Below are 16,212 nucleotides of genomic sequence, written 5' to 3'. Positions count from 1 at the left end.
TTATCCGGAGCTGGGTCGCGGGGGCAGCAGTCTAAACAGGGACTCCCAGACTTCCTTCTCCCCAGACCACCGTGAGTCATGTCTTTTGACTCGTGAGTCTTTTGACCTGTGAGTCATGTCTTTTGACCCGTGACACACCAGTTGTCTTTGGAATGTTTTGAATCTAAAATATAGAGAAAACTTCAGAGAATCTTCTAAGGTGAAATCGCAATATAAACTGATAAATCCCACGTATCCAACTGCAGCTTGACTGGACTGAGGGGCCAACATCCTGGAAGTCAGAAATATACTTCTTTTAAAATGAAAACATTGGAAAAGTCTGATTTGTATCTTGATCATAATTAAAACTAAATTAGCCTTAGTTTAGTCTTTGATTTGTCTCTGTTGAGTTGTTGTTTTGACACAGTTTGATCATAAGTGTTTTAATACATCTGAAATTATTGTTCAAAGTATATTCAATTATCTGAACGGCCTTATCCAAAACATTTCCACTCTTGTGGCACACAGGAGGGATGATGGGTGACGTGTGGCACACAGGAGGGATGATGGGTGACATGTGGCACACAGGAGGGATGATGGGTGACATGTGGCACACAGGAGGGATGATGGGTGACGTGTGGCACACAGGAGGGATGATGGGTGACGTGTGGCACACAGGAGGGATGATGGGTGACATGTGGCACACAGGAGGGATGATGGGTGACGTGTGGCACACAGGAGGGGTGATGGGTGACATGTGGCACACAGGAGGGATGATGGGTGACGTGTGGCACACAGGAGGGATGATGGGTGACGTGTGGCACACAGGAGGGGTGATGGGTGATGGGTGACGTGTGGCACACAGGAGGGGTGATGGGTGACGTGTGGCACACAGGAGGGGTGATGGGTGATGGGTGACGTGTGGCACACAGGAGGGATGATGGGTGACATGTGGCACACAGGAGGGGTGATGGGTGACATGTGGCACACAGGAGGGATGATGGGTGACATGTGGCACACAGGAGGGGTGATGGGTGACGTGTGGCACACAGGAGGGGTGATGGGTGACATGTGGCACACAGGAGGGGTGATGGGTGACATGTGGCACACAGGAGGGGTGATGGGTGACATGTGGCACACAGGAGGGATGATGGGTGACGTGTGGCACACAGGAGGGATGATGGGTGACATGTGGCACACAGGAGGGATGATGGGTGACATGTGGCACACAGGAGGGATGATGGGTGATGGGTGACGTGTGGCACACAGGAGGGGTGATGGGTGACGTGTGGCACACAGGAGGGGTGATGGGTGACATGTGGCACACAGGAGGGATGATGGGTGACGTGTGGCACACAGGAGGGATGATGGGTGACGTGTGGCACACAGGAGGGATGATGGGTGACGTGTGGCACACAGGAGGGATGATGGGTGATGGGTGACGTGTGGCACGCAGGAGGGATGATGGGTGACGTGTGGCACACAGGAGGGATGATGGGTGATGGGTGACGTGTGGCACGCAGGAGGGATGATGGGTGACGTGTGGCACACAGGAGGGGTGATGGGTGACATGTGGCACACAGGAGGGGTGATGGGTGACATGTGGCACACAGGAGGGATGATGGGTGACGTGTGGCACACAGGAGGGGTGATGGGTGATGGGTGACGTGTGGCACACAGGAGGGATGATGGGTGACATGTGGCACACAGGAGGGATGATGGGTGACATGTGGCACACAGGAGGGATGATGGGTGACATGTGGCACACAGGAGGGATGATGGGTGACGTGTGGCACACAGGAGGGATGATGGGTGACATGTGGCACACAGGAGGGATGATGGGTGACGTGTGGCACACAGGAGGGATGATGGGTGACATGTGGCACACAGGAGGGATGATGGGTGACATGTGGCACACAGGAGGGGTGATGGGTGATGGGTGACATGTGGCACACAGGAGGGGTGATGGGTGATGGGTGACATGTGGCACACAGGAGGGGTGATGGGTGATGGGTGACGTGTGGCACACAGGAGGGATGATGGGTGACGTGTGGCACACAGGAGGGGTGATGGGTGACGTGTGGCACACAGGAGGGATGATGGGTGACATGTGGCACACAGGAGGGGTGATGGGTGACATGTGGCACACAGGAGGGGTGATGGGTGACATGTGGCACACAGGAGGGGTGATGGGTGACATGTGGCACACAGGAGGGATGATGGGTGACATGTGGCACACAGGAGGGATGATGGGTGACGTGTGGCACACAGGAGGGATGATGGGTGACGTGTGGCACACAGGAGGGATGATGGGTGACGTGTGGCACACAGGAGGGGTGATGGGTGACGTGTGGCACACAGGAGGGGTGATGGGTGATGGGTGACGTGTGGCACACAGGAGGGGTGATGGGTGACGTGTGGCACACAGGAGGGGTGATGGGTGATGGGTGACGTGTGGCACACAGGAGGGATGATGGGTGACGTGTGGCACACAGGAGGGATGATGGGTGACATGTGGCACACAGGAGGGGTGATGGGTGACGTGTGGCACACAGGAGGGGTGATGGGTGATGGGTGACGTGTGGCACACAGGAGGGGTGATGGGTGACGTGTGGCACACAGGAGGGGTGATGGGTGATGGGTGACGTGTGGCACACAGGAGGGATGATGGGTGACGTGTGGCACACAGGAGGGATGATGGGTGACGTGTGGCACACAGGAGGGATGATGGGTGACATGTGGCACACAGGAGGGGTGATGGGTGACATGTGGCACACAGGAGGGGTGATGGGTGACATGTGGCACACAGGAGGGGTGATGGGTGACATGTGGCACACAGGAGGGGTGATGGGTGACATGTGGCACACAGGAGGGATGATGGGTGACGTGTGGCACACAGGAGGGATGATGGGTGACGTGTGGCACACAGGAGGGATGATGGGTGACATGTGGCACACAGGAGGGATGATGGGTGACATGTGGCACACAGGAGGGATGATGGGTGATGGGTGACGTGTGGCACACAGGAGGGGTGATGGGTGACGTGTGGCACACAGGAGGGGTGATGGGTGACATGTGGCACACAGGAGGGATGATGGGTGACGTGTGGCACACAGGAGGGATGATGGGTGACGTGTGGCACACAGGAGGGATGATGGGTGACGTGTGGCACACAGGAGGGATGATGGGTGATGGGTGACGTGTGGCACGCAGGAGGGATGATGGGTGACGTGTGGCACACAGGAGGGATGATGGGTGATGGGTGACGTGTGGCACACAGGAGGGGTGATGGGTGACATGTGGCACACAGGAGGGGTGATGGGTGACATGTGGCACACAGGAGGGGTAATGGGTGACATGTGGCACACAGGAGGGATGATGGGTGACATGTGGCACACAGGAGGGATGATGGGTGACATGTGGCACACAGGAGGGATGATGGGTGATGGGTGACGTGTGGCACACAGGAGGGGTGATGGGTGACGTGTGGCACACAGGAGGGGTGATGGGTGACATGTGGCACACAGGAGGGATGATGGGTGACGTGTGGCACACAGGAGGGATGATGGGTGACGTGTGGCACACAGGAGGGATGATGGGTGACGTGTGGCACACAGGAGGGATGATGGGTGATGGGTGACGTGTGGCACGCAGGAGGGATGATGGGTGACGTGTGGCACACAGGAGGGATGATGGGTGATGGGTGACGTGTGGCACGCAGGAGGGATGATGGGTGACGTGTGGCACACAGGAGGGGTGATGGGTGACATGTGGCACACAGGAGGGGTGATGGGTGACATGTGGCACACAGGAGGGATGATGGGTGACGTGTGGCACACAGGAGGGATGATGGGTGACGTGTGGCACACAGGAGGGGTGATGGGTGACGTGTGGCACACAGGAGGGGTGATGGGTGATGGGTGACGTGTGGCACACAGGAGGGATGATGGGTGACATGTGGCACACAGGAGGGATGATGGGTGACATGTGGCACACAGGAGGGATGATGGGTGACATGTGGCACACAGGAGGGATGATGGGTGACGTGTGGCACACAGGAGGGATGATGGGTGACATGTGGCACACAGGAGGGATGATGGGTGACATGTGGCACACAGGAGGGATGATGGGTGACATGTGGCACACAGGAGGGGTGATGGGTGACATGTGGCACACAGGAGGGATGATGGGTGACATGTGGCACACAGGAGGGGTGATGGGTGACATGTGGCACACAGGAGGGGTGATGGGTGATGGGTGACATGTGGCACACAGGAGGGGTGATGGGTGATGGGTGACATGTGGCACACAGGAGGGGTGATGGGTGATGGGTGACGTGTGGCACACAGGAGGGATGATGGGTGACGTGTGGCACACAGGAGGGGTGATGGGTGACGTGTGGCACACAGGAGGGATGATGGGTGACATGTGGCACACAGGAGGGGTGATGGGTGACATGTGGCACACAGGAGGGGTGATGGGTGACATGTGGCACACAGGAGGGGTGATGGGTGACATGTGGCACACAGGAGGGATGATGGGTGACATGTGGCACACAGGAGGGATGATGGGTGACGTGTGGCACACAGGAGGGATGATGGGTGACGTGTGGCACACAGGAGGGATGATGGGTGACGTGTGGCACACAGGAGGGGTGATGGGTGATGGGTGACGTGTGGCACACAGGAGGGGTGATGGGTGATGGGTGACGTGTGGCACACAGGAGGGGTGATGGGTGACGTGTGGCACACAGGAGGGGTGATGGGTGATGGGTGACGTGTGGCACACAGGAGGGATGATGGGTGACGTGTGGCACACAGGAGGGATGATGGGTGACGTGTGGCACACAGGAGGGATGATGGGTGACATGTGGCACACAGGAGGGGTGATGGGTGACATGTGGCACACAGGAGGGGTGATGGGTGACATGTGGCACACAGGAGGGGTGATGGGTGACATGTGGCACACAGGAGGGGTGATGGGTGACATGTGGCACACAGGAGGGGTGATGGGTGACATGTGGCACACAGGAGGGATGATGGGTGACGTGTGGCACACAGGAGGGGTGATGGGTGACGTGTGGCACACAGGAGGGGTGATGGGTGATGGGTGACGTGTGGCACACAGGAGGGATGATGGGTGACGTGTGGCACACAGGAGGGGTGATGGGTGACGTGTGGCACACAGGAGGGATGATGGGTGACGTGTGGCACACAGGAGGGGTGATGGGTGATGGGTGACGTGTGGCACACAGGAGGGATGATGGGTGACATGTGGCACACAGGAGGGATGATGGGTGACATGTGGCACACAGGAGGGATGATGGGTGATGGGTGACGTGTGGCACACAGGAGGGATGATGGGTGACGTGTGGCACACAGGAGGGGTGATGGGTGACGTGTGGCACACAGGAGGGGTGATGGGTGACATGTGGCACACAGGAGGGATGATGGGTGACGTGTGGCACACAGGAGGGATGATGGGTTACGTGTGGCACACAGGAGGGATGATGGGTGACGTGTGGCACACAGGAGGGATGATGGGTGATGGGTGACGTGTGGCACACAGGAGGGATGATGGGTGACGTGTGGCACACAGGAGGGGTGATGGGTGACGTGTGGCACACAGGAGGGATGATGGGTGACGTGTGGCACACAGGAGGGATGATGGGTGACGTGTGGCACACAGGAGGGATGATGGGTGACGTGTGGCACACAGGAGGGGTGATGGGTGATGGGTGACTTGTGGCACACAGGAGGGATGATGGGTGTCGTGTGGCACACAGGAGGGTTGATGGGTGATGTGTGGCACACAGGAAGGATGATGGGTGTCGTGTGGCACACAGGAGGGGTGATGGGTGACATGTGGCACACAGGAGGGATGATGGGTGATGTGTGGCACACAGGAGGGATGATGGGTGTCGTGTGGCACACAGGAGGGGTGATGGGTGACGTGTGGCACACAGGAGGGGTGATGGGTGACGTGTGGCACACAGGAGGGATGATGGGTGACATGTGGCACACAGGAGGGATGATGGGTGACGTGTGGCACACAGGAGGGATGATGGGTGACGTGTGGCACACAGGAGGGATGATGGGTGACATGTGGCACACAGGAGGGATGATGGGTGACGTGTGGCACACAGGAGGGGTGATGGGTGATGGGTGACATGTGGCACACAGGAGGGATGATGGGTGACATGTGGCACACAGGAGGGATGATGGGTGACGTGTGGCACACAGGAGGGATGATGGGTGACATGTGGCACACAGGAGGGATGATGGGTGACATGTGGCACACAGGAGGGATGATGGGTGACATGTGGCACACAGGAGGGATGATGGGTGACATGTGGCACACAGGAGGGATGATGGGTGACGTGTGGCACACAGGAGGGATGATGGGTGACATGTGGCACACAGGAGGGATGATGGGTGACATGTGGCACACAGGAGGGATGATGGGTGACATGTGGCACACAGGAGGGGTGATGGGTGACATGTGGCACACAGGAGGGATGATGGGTGACATGTGGCACACAGGAGGGGTGATGGGTGACATGTGGCACACAGGAGGGGTGATGGGTGATGGGTGACATGTGGCACACAGGAGGGGTGATGGGTGATGGGTGACGTGTGGCACACAGGAGGGATGATGGGTGACGTGTGGCACACAGGAGGGGTGATGGGTGACGTGTGGCACACAGGAAGGATGATGGGTGACATGTGGCACACAGGAGGGGTGATGGGTGACATGTGGCACACAGGAGGGGTGATGGGTGACATGTGGCACACAGGAGGGGTGATGGGTGACATGTGGCACACAGGAGGGATGATGGGTGACATGTGGCACACAGGAGGGATGATGGGTGACGTGTGGCACACAGGAGGGATGATGGGTGACGTGTGGCACACAGGAGGGATGATGGGTGACGTGTGGCACACAGGAGGGGTGATGGGTGACGTGTGGCACACAGGAGGGGTGATGGGTGATGGGTGACGTGTGGCACACAGGAGGGGTGATGGGTGACGTGTGGCACACAGGAGGGGTGATGGGTGATGGCTGACGTGTGGCACACAGGAGGGATGATGGGTGACGTGTGGCACACAGGAGGGATGATGGGTGACGTGTGGCACACAGGAGGGATGATGGGTGACATGTGGCACACAGGAGGGGTGATGGGTGACATGTGGCACACAGGAGGGGTGATGGGTGACATGTGGCACACAGGAGGGGTGATGGGTGACATGTGGCACACAGGAGGGGTGATGGGTGACATGTGGCACACAGGAGGGATGATGGGTGACGTGTGGCACACAGGAGGGATGATGGGTGACGTGTGGCACACAGGAGGGGTGATGGGTGACGTGTGGCACACAGGAGGGGTGATGGGTGACGTGTGGCACACAGGAGGGGTGATGGGTGATGGGTGACGTGTGGCACACAGGAGGGATGATGGGTGACGTGTGGCACACAGGAGGGGTGATGGGTGACGTGTGGCACACAGGAGGGATGATGGGTGATGGGTGACGTGTGGCACACAGGAGGGGTGATGGGTGACGTGTGGCACACAGGAGGGGTGATGGGTGATGGGTGACGTGTGGCACACAGGAGGGGTGATGGGTGACGTGTGGCACACAGGAGGGGTGATGGGTGATGGGTGACGTGTGGCACACAGGAGGGGTGATGGGTGATGGGTGACGTGTGGCACACAGGAGGGATGATGGGTGACGTGTGGCACACAGGAGGGGTGATGGGTGACATGTGGCACACAGGAGGGATGATGGGTGACGTGTGGCACACAGGAGGGATGATGGGTGACGTGTGGCACACAGGAGGGATGATGGGTGACGTGTGGCACACAGGAGGGATGATGGGTGACATGTGGCACACAGGAGGGATGATGGGTGACATGTGGCACACAGGAGGGATGATGGGTGATGGGTGACGTGTGGCACACAGGAGGGATGATGGGTGACGTGTGGCACACAGGAGGGGTGATGGGTGACGTGTGGCACACAGGAGGGGTGATGGGTGACATGTGGCACACAGGAGGGATGATGGGTGACGTGTGGCACACAGGAGGGATGATGGGTTACGTGTGGCACACAGGAGGGATGATGGGTGACGTGTGGCACACAGGAGGGATGATGGGTGATGGGTGACGTGTGGCACACAGGAGGGGTGATGGGTGACGTGTGGCACACAGGAGGGATGATGGGTGACGTGTGGCACACAGGAGGGATGATGGGTGACGTGTGGCACACAGGAGGGGTGATGGGTGATGGGTGACGTGTGGCACACAGGAGGGATGATGGGTGTCGTGTGGCACACAGGAGGGTTGATGGGTGATGTGTGGCACACAGGAAGGATGATGGGTGTCGTGTGGCACACAGGAGGGGTGATGGGTGACATGTGGCACACAGGAGGGATGATGGGTGATGTGTGGCACACAGGAGGGATGATGGGTGTCGTGTGGCACACAGGAGGGGTGATGGGTGACGTGTGGCACACAGGAGGGGTGATGGGTGACGTGTGGCACACAGGAGGGATGATGGGTGACATGTGGCACACAGGAGGGTTGATGGGTGATGGGTGACATGTGGCACACAGGAGGGATGATGGGTGACGTGTGGCACACAGGAGGGATGATGGGTGACGTGTGGCACACAGGAGGGATGATGGGTGACGTGTGGCACACAGGAGGGATGATGGGTGACGTGTGGCACACAGGAGGGGTGATGGGTGACGTGTGGCACACAGGAGGGATGATGGGTGACGTGTGGCACACAGGAGGGGTGATGGGTGACGTGTGGCACACAGGAGGGATGATGGGTGACATATGGCACACAGGAGGGATGATGGGTGACATGTGGCACACAGGAGGGATGATGGGTGACATGTGGCACACAGGAGGGATGATGGGTGACATGTGGCACACAGGAGGGATGATGGGTGACATGTAGCACACAGGAGGGTTGATGGGTGACATGTTGTGTTTGACAGGAGCTGTGTGACCTGGTGCTTTACCTGTGTGACTCCAGCTGCACCATCCATGCCTTCTTGGAGATCTTCCCTCAGGCCTGCTCCAGCTTCCACTCGCATGGCTTCCTCAGCAGGTGCACAGACGTTCTCTCTTCACAGGATTCACTCTGCCACATTCTGATCTGCTTGTGCTTTGTGACAGGCTCAGCTCCTTTTATGAAATTGCAGTGCCAGAACTGGAGAAGGCAGCAAGGAAAGGAACGTTTGACGACAAAGGGTAAGCGCCCGTCACCCGAAAAAACACAAACTGAGTACTGGAAAATAATTAGCTGTGCTTAATATACTTGTCCTACAATAAATGATCCACACACTGCTCAATCAATTAAGACTTTTTGATTACCTTGTTGACATGTTTGGCTGCTTAACTGCATGCCATCTTCAGAATGGTCATTGTTATTATCAGCTGATGTTAGTTCCTGAGGAGTGGTCAGCCTGACGGACCTGGTCTTGCATTAAGACCGTTTCTCTTACCGTTGCCTTGCTTGAGTTGTAGACTCTCGTAGTTACTCTACCTATGTCCGTGTACTTGCTGTGCTGCACATGTCCTTGGTCCTCTGGTTGCAGGTTGCAGATGGAGCTGTGGCTTAGACTGTCCCACTCGTGCCGGAGGATGGTGGACACTGCTCACCTGTTGCTGCACCACACTTGTCTCCAGCCTATTCTCGAAGGGTGAGCTCCCCACACCACGCCAACAAGCCTTTTTAATAGTTTCAATCCTTTGACTTGGACTTAAAGATATAATAGAGGATTTTTCGCCGATTTGAGAACTGAAGCTGAAAAATGCTCCTATTCTCTCCAAGAGGCCGCCTCCCATCAAACCTGGTGCATGAGCAGCAACAGCTCAGCTGCTACACGTTTGTTTATTAGCTTGATGGATCGCATCATCTCTCGTCTCTGCAGATTTCCATCTCTTCTGAGCTCGAACACAGTCTTTCTCTGTGTCATGTTTGTAACTGAAGGAACTCACTAAACACACACCTGCATATCAACCACACATGTGCTGCCATGGAAACGTGCTGCTATCCTGGGAACGAGGCTGCAGGTGTGCAGTGTGTCTTTAGAGCTTTATACACTCTGAGGTGTGTCTTTAGAGCTTTATACACTCTGAGGTGTGTCTTTAGAGCTTTATACCACTCTGAGGTGTGTCTTTAGAGCTTTATAACACTCTGAGGTGTGTCTTTAGAGCTTTATACACTCTGAGGTGTGTCTTTAGAGCTTTATACACTCTGAGGTGTGTCTTTAGAGCTTTATACACTCTGAGGTGTGTCTTTAGAGCTTTATACACTCTGAGTGTTTTTTTGATTGATTCCCGCAGTTTTTAGCTATAGTACAGACTCCTTTCCGCGAATCTCCAAACTGTCGGGCGGTGGCTGCAAGACTGCGTCACCATCCCCCCATATATATATATATATATATATATATATATATATATATATATATATATATATATATATATATATACACACACAAATTGAGGGTCCAGAAAGAAATGTATATCGTCTTTATCATTTGGAAGGTTTATATTAAAGGATTTAAAAGCTGATTGAGTTTGGTCTTAGTTAAGATTTCAACATTTTGCCTGCTCCGTATTTTTAAAATTGTTCTTTCAGCTTGTTTAAGTTTCCAAGATAGTAATTTGGAAAATGTTGATCCACTCTCATAATATCTTTGTTTGGTAAAGAGCATTTTCTTAACTATTTTGTGTGAAGTCAGGTCGTTAATTTCACCTCTTATCTTTTAAATTTCTTGTAGCATTTTAGGACACCTCTTTTTGGCATGGTTTTCCTCCACAATTCTTCTTTCTTGTTCCTCCAGAGCCTCTGGAGCTCCACACGTCTAATGTAGCTGAATGTGAAGATTCTAATCTCCTCCACAGATCAGGGTTCCCTCAGAGTGGTTCAGGGTCAGGGTTCCCTCAGAGTGGTTCAGGGTCAGGGGTCAGGGTTCCTTCAGAGTGGTTCAGGGTCAGGGTTCCCTCAGAGTGGTTCAGGGTCAGGGGTCAGGGTTCCTTCAGAGTGGTTCAGGGTCAGGGTTCCCTCAGAGTGGTTCAGGGTCAGGGTTCCCTCAGAGTGGTTCAGGGTCAGGGGTCAGGGTTCCCTCAGAGTGGTTCAGGGTCAGGGGTCAGGGTTCCCTCAGAGTGGTTCAGGGTCAGGGTTCCCTCAGGGATCAGGGTTCCCTCAGAGTGGTTCAGGGTCAGGGTTCCCTCAGAGTGGTTCAGGGTCAGGGGTCAGGGTTCCTTCAGAGTGGTTCAGGGTCAGGGTTCCCTCAGAGTGGTTCAGGGTCAGGGTTCCCTCAGAGTGGTTCAGGGTCAGGGGTCAGGGTTCCCTCAGAGTGGTTCAGGGTCAGGGGTCAGGGTTCCCTCAGAGTGGTTCAGGGTTCCCTCAGAGTGGGTCATGGTCAGGCCCATGACATCAGCAGAGAAAGTGATATCGCCCCCTGGTGGAGCATAATGTGAATGCTCTAGTAAAAGAGTGAAAACTTTCCATTCATATTTAAACGGTACATATCTGCCCTCTTTGTCTTCACATTCAAAACTATTTGGATTGAGATCAATATAGCAATTATTATCATATTCTTATCATTCTATGTTTACCTTTGCATGATGAATAATAGGATTTTTTTTGGTCTATTCTTTATTTTTCAGTTTTGTTAAAATGTCTGTTCGTTTGATTGGGTTCAGTGGCCCCTGGGGGCGTGGCCCTGGGGGCGCGGCGCCGTGTGGATCCACAAGCTCTGTTTTATTGGAGTTGGGGCCGAGCCGATGGCGTTTATGTCCCATGTGTGACTTTCATCCATGTTCAGGGTCAAAAATGCCTGAATCTGAACATGAAGAAGAGGAATAATAAACCAGGGGAAGAACAATAGACTCCAGCATTCCATGGAATGAACATTCCATTCCATGGCTGGAGCCTGACAAGAATAAAGTCTTTACTACGCACATGTAGTACTTTTACGCAAGAATGCAGACACTCGCAATGGCTTCAGCCAATGCACATTATCTTATTTTTCATATTCTTGCTCTCAGACTCCAGCGCCTCCATCTCGGCCCTCACTGTCTGCAGATCGTCTGCACTGTCTGAAACACGTTGCTCGACTTCGTCCATGCGTTACTCCGGTTACTCCGGCAGCTATCCTTTTGGCTCTCAGAGACTCAAGATCACGCTGCATTTCACGTCTTATTTTGAAAATCATGAGCAATAACTGATGATTAGTCATTTTCTCGCCCCGTTCCGATGTCACCCTCCGGGACTCCCATGAGTCTGAGATTCTTTATGGACTCAGAATCTTCATATTCTTGTTCTTCGGCCACAGTTTCACCACCTCGGCTTTCAGCTCCTGTAACTCATCCATAATGTCTGAGACACGCTGCCTCGACAATGTCCTCCTGCCTTCCGGCTCGCCACATTAGCTTCCACTAAGCTCAGCCCTGGAGTCCTCACCAGGGACGGGTCTGTGTGGCGGGAGACGTCCCCTCAGAAGTCGTGTTAGCCATGTTAGCCACGCTAGCTTGTGATTGTGTCTGTTTTCCGTCGAGGTGACAGTTTAGAGCTCTTGTTTACTCCACGCTCAGTGTCTTGCTTGATTTTACAGGCAAATGTCAACAGCACAGTCGTCCAACTGCGCCATACCCGCAAAACAATATTCTAATTTCAGATAAGTCCAAAAGAACTATTGAGATTTTCACTGACACGTATAATACAAATCACAAGGTAATAAAATATATGTCTTCTGGTATTTCTATGACACATCCCGAGGTAAGGTACATTCAAATATGAAACTACTCTTGGAAGGCAATTTTATTTAAGATTACAACACAAACAAATAAGTAATTTGACTTTAAATGGTCAGAATGCATATAAAATCATATGCACTGTCGGAGTAGGAGTACACAGTGTTCTAGAATTGACTGAAGTATAATACAGTGAGGAAAATATATAAGTATTTGAGCACCCTGCTATTTTGTAAGTTCTCCCACTTCAAAATGTTGGCGGGGTCTGAAATGTTCATAGTAGGTGCATTTCCACAAAGAGACAACGTGTAAAAAAATATATCTGGAAATGACATTGTATGGTATTTAAATAATTTATTTGCATGTTATTGCTGCAAATAAGTGTTAGAACACCTGAGAAAATCAGTGTTAATATTTGTTACAGAAGACTTTGTTTACAGTTACAGAGGTCAAAGGTTTCCTGTAGTTCTGGACCAGGTTTAACACACTGCATTTGGCCACGCCTCCACAGATCTGCTCTTGACTAACACAGAATTTTCTATTGGATTCAGGTCTGAGACTGGAGACACCACTCCAGAACCTTCATCTGCTTCTTACAGGTTCTCCTGGTTCTCCTGGTTCTCCTGTGTAGTGGCAAAAATCTCTAGATAAGACAAAGAAGCAAGTTGTCTCGTTTCAAAAGTAAACTGTTTAATCTTGTGGCTGAATCAGAAAGAAACTTGTGTGGACTCGGCCATTCTCATAGAAGGCCGAGTCCACGCGTCTGTCTCTTGCCTGCTTCCCAAAATGTCTGTCTCCCAAATCCTCCCTTCCCACCTCTGTCCCCTTCCTTAAATCACCGATGGTCACATGACCACACACACACAGAAGTTCCCGGTCACTGGTCTCTCAGGTACAAAGGAACCAAGGAGCAAATGGGACATCAAAGACACAGTGGTTTCAGGAAGGAGACAGTACATAACATTTGCATTCATTCAATTCACATGTCTTGCCTAGTGTGAAACATAACGTGGGACTTCCTAGCCACTCCAGGGAGTCCGGACATGTAAATTTCCAGGCCGAAAGGGGTTGTCAGGCTGTTAGAACTAAATCTGATTAGAAATAGAATTGAAAGTTAAAAAGTAAAGGGCCAGATTATATTTTTTCCACAACACCTGCCTGTGTGCTCAGGTCATTGTCATGTTTGAAGTCCCAGCCACGCCCCATCTTCAGCCACGCCCCATCTTCAGCCACGCCCCATCTTCAGCCACGCCCCATCTTCACTGCTCTGACTGAGGGAAGGAGGTTGTGCCCAAAATCTCACAATCCATGGCCCCATTCATTCTCTTCTTAATACAGAGCAGCCGCCCTGTTCCCTGTGCAGAAAAGACCCCAAAGTGTGACGTTTCCTCCCCCAAAACATGTTTCCTCCCCCAAAGCCTGATGTTTCCTCCCCAAAAACGTGACGTTTCCTCCCCCAAAGCGTGACGTTTCCTCCCCCAAAACATGATGTTTCCTCCCCCAAAGCGTAATGTTTCCTCCCCCAAAACATGATGTTTCCTCCCCCAAAGCGTGATGTTTCCTCCCCCAAAGCGTGACGTTTCCTCCCCAAAACGTAATGTTTCCTCCCCCAAAGCGTGACGTTTCCAAAGCGTGACGTTTCCTCCCCCAAAGCCTGACGTTTCCTCCCCCAAAGCGTGACGTTTCCTCCCCCAAAGCGTGACGTTTCCTCCCCCAAAACGTGACGTTTCCTCCCCAAAAACGTGACGTTTCCTCCCCCAAAGCGTGACGTTTCCTCCCCCAAAGCGTGACGTTTCCTCCCCCAAAACGTGACGTTTCCTCCCCCAAAACGTGACGTTTCCTCCCCCAAAGCGTGACGTTTCCTCCCCCAAAACATGATGTTTCCTCCCCCAAAGCGTAATGTTTCCTCCCCCAAAACATGATGTTTCCTCCCCCAAAGCGTGATGTTTCCTCCCCCAAAGCGTGACGTTTCCTCCCCAAAACGTAATGTTTCCTCCCCCAAAGCGTGACGTTTCCAAAGCGTGACGTTTCCTCCCCCAAAGCCTGACGTTTCCTCCCCCAAAGCGTGACGTTTCCTCCCCCAAAGCGTGACGTTTCCTCCCCCAAAACGTGATGTTTCCTCCCCAAAGCGTGATGTTTCCTCCCCCAAAACGTGACGTTTCCTCCCCCAAAGCGTGACGTTTCCTCCCCCAAAGCGTGACGTTTCCTCCCCCAAAACGTGATGTTTCCTCCCCCAAAGCGTGACGTTTCCTCCCCCAAAACGTGATGTTTCCTCCCCCAAAGCGTGACGTTTCCTCCCCCAAAGCCTGACGTTTCCTCCCCCAAAGCGTGACGTTTCCTCCCCCAAAGCGTGACGTTTCCTCCCCCAAAACGTGATGTTTCCTCCCCAAAGCGTGATGTTTCCTCCCCCAAAGCGTGACGTTTCCTCCCCAAAACGTAATGTTTCCTCCCCCAAAGCGTGAGGTTTCCTCCCCCAAAGCGTGACGTTTCCTCCCCCAAAGCGTGACGTTTCCTCCCCCAAAGCGTGACGTTTCCTCCCCCAAAGCGTGACGTTTCCTCCCCCAAAACGTGATGTTTCCTCCCCCAAAGCGTGAGGTTTCCTCCCCCAAAACGTGATGTTTCCTCCCCCAAAGCGTGACGTTTCCTCCCCCAAAGCCTGACGTTTCCTCCCCCAAAGCGTGACGTTTCCTCCCCCAAAGCGTGACGTTTCCTCCCCCAAAACGTGATGTTTCCTCCCCAAAGCGTGATGTTTCCTCCCCCAAAGCGTGAGGTTTCCTCCCCCAAAACGTGATGTTTCCTCCCCCAAAGCGTGACGTTTCCTCCCCCAAAGCCTGACGTTTCCTCCCCCAAAGCGTGACGTTTCCTCCCCCAAAGCGTGACGTTTCCTCCCCCAAAGCGTGATGTTTCCTCCCCCAAAACGTGACGTTTCCTCCCCCATAGCGTGATGTTTCCTTCCCCATAGCGTGATGTTTCCTCCCCCATAGCGTGATGTTTCCTCCCCCAAAACGTGATGTTTCCTCCCCCATAGCGTGATGTTTCCTCCCCCATAGCGTGATGTTTCCTCCCCCAAAACGTGACGTTTCCTCCCCCATAGCGTGATGTTTCCTCCCCCATAGCGTGATGTTTCCTCCCCCATAGCGTGACGTTTCCTCCCCCATAGCGTGATGTTTCCTCCCCCATAGCGTGACGTTTCCTCCCCCATAGCGTGACGTTTCCTCCCCCATAGCGGGATGTTTCCTCCCCCATAGCGTGACGTTTCCTCCCCCATAGCGTGACGTTTCCTCCCCCATAGCGTGATGTTTCCTCCCCCATAGCGTGACGTTTCCTCCCCCATAGCGTGACGTTTCCTCCCCCATAGCGTGACGTTTCCTCCCCCATAGCGTGACGTTTCCTCCCCCATAGCGGGATGTTTCCTCCCCCATAGCGTGACGTTTCCTCCCCCATAGCGTGATGTTTCC

At 53.8% G+C, this 16,212-nt stretch overlaps 1 protein-coding gene across 1 annotated transcript in view; it reads left to right on the top strand.

Moving 5' to 3' along the window:
- The window catches only part of ascc2 (activating signal cointegrator 1 complex subunit 2), a 56,239-nt gene that overhangs the window by 20,974 nt on the left and 19,053 nt on the right, over window positions 1-16,212 (top strand). Inside the window, exons 8-10 of the mRNA XM_072432719.1 lie at window positions 8,986-9,098; window positions 9,167-9,241; window positions 9,589-9,693. Of these exons, the coding sequence (XP_072288820.1) occupies window positions 8,986-9,098; window positions 9,167-9,241; window positions 9,589-9,693 (293 nt within the window). The remainder of the gene's footprint in view (window positions 1-8,985; window positions 9,099-9,166; window positions 9,242-9,588; window positions 9,694-16,212) is intronic.

Source organism: Eucyclogobius newberryi, unplaced genomic scaffold (assembly GCF_026437365.1).
Source record: "Eucyclogobius newberryi isolate DKJ021-1_F unplaced genomic scaffold, fEucNew1.0.hap1 SCAF_6, whole genome shotgun sequence".
NCBI lineage: Eukaryota > Metazoa > Chordata > Actinopteri > Gobiiformes > Gobiidae > Eucyclogobius > Eucyclogobius newberryi.
Note: the sequence above shows the minus strand (reverse complement) of the source record. Positions and strands in the feature narration are given on the sequence as shown.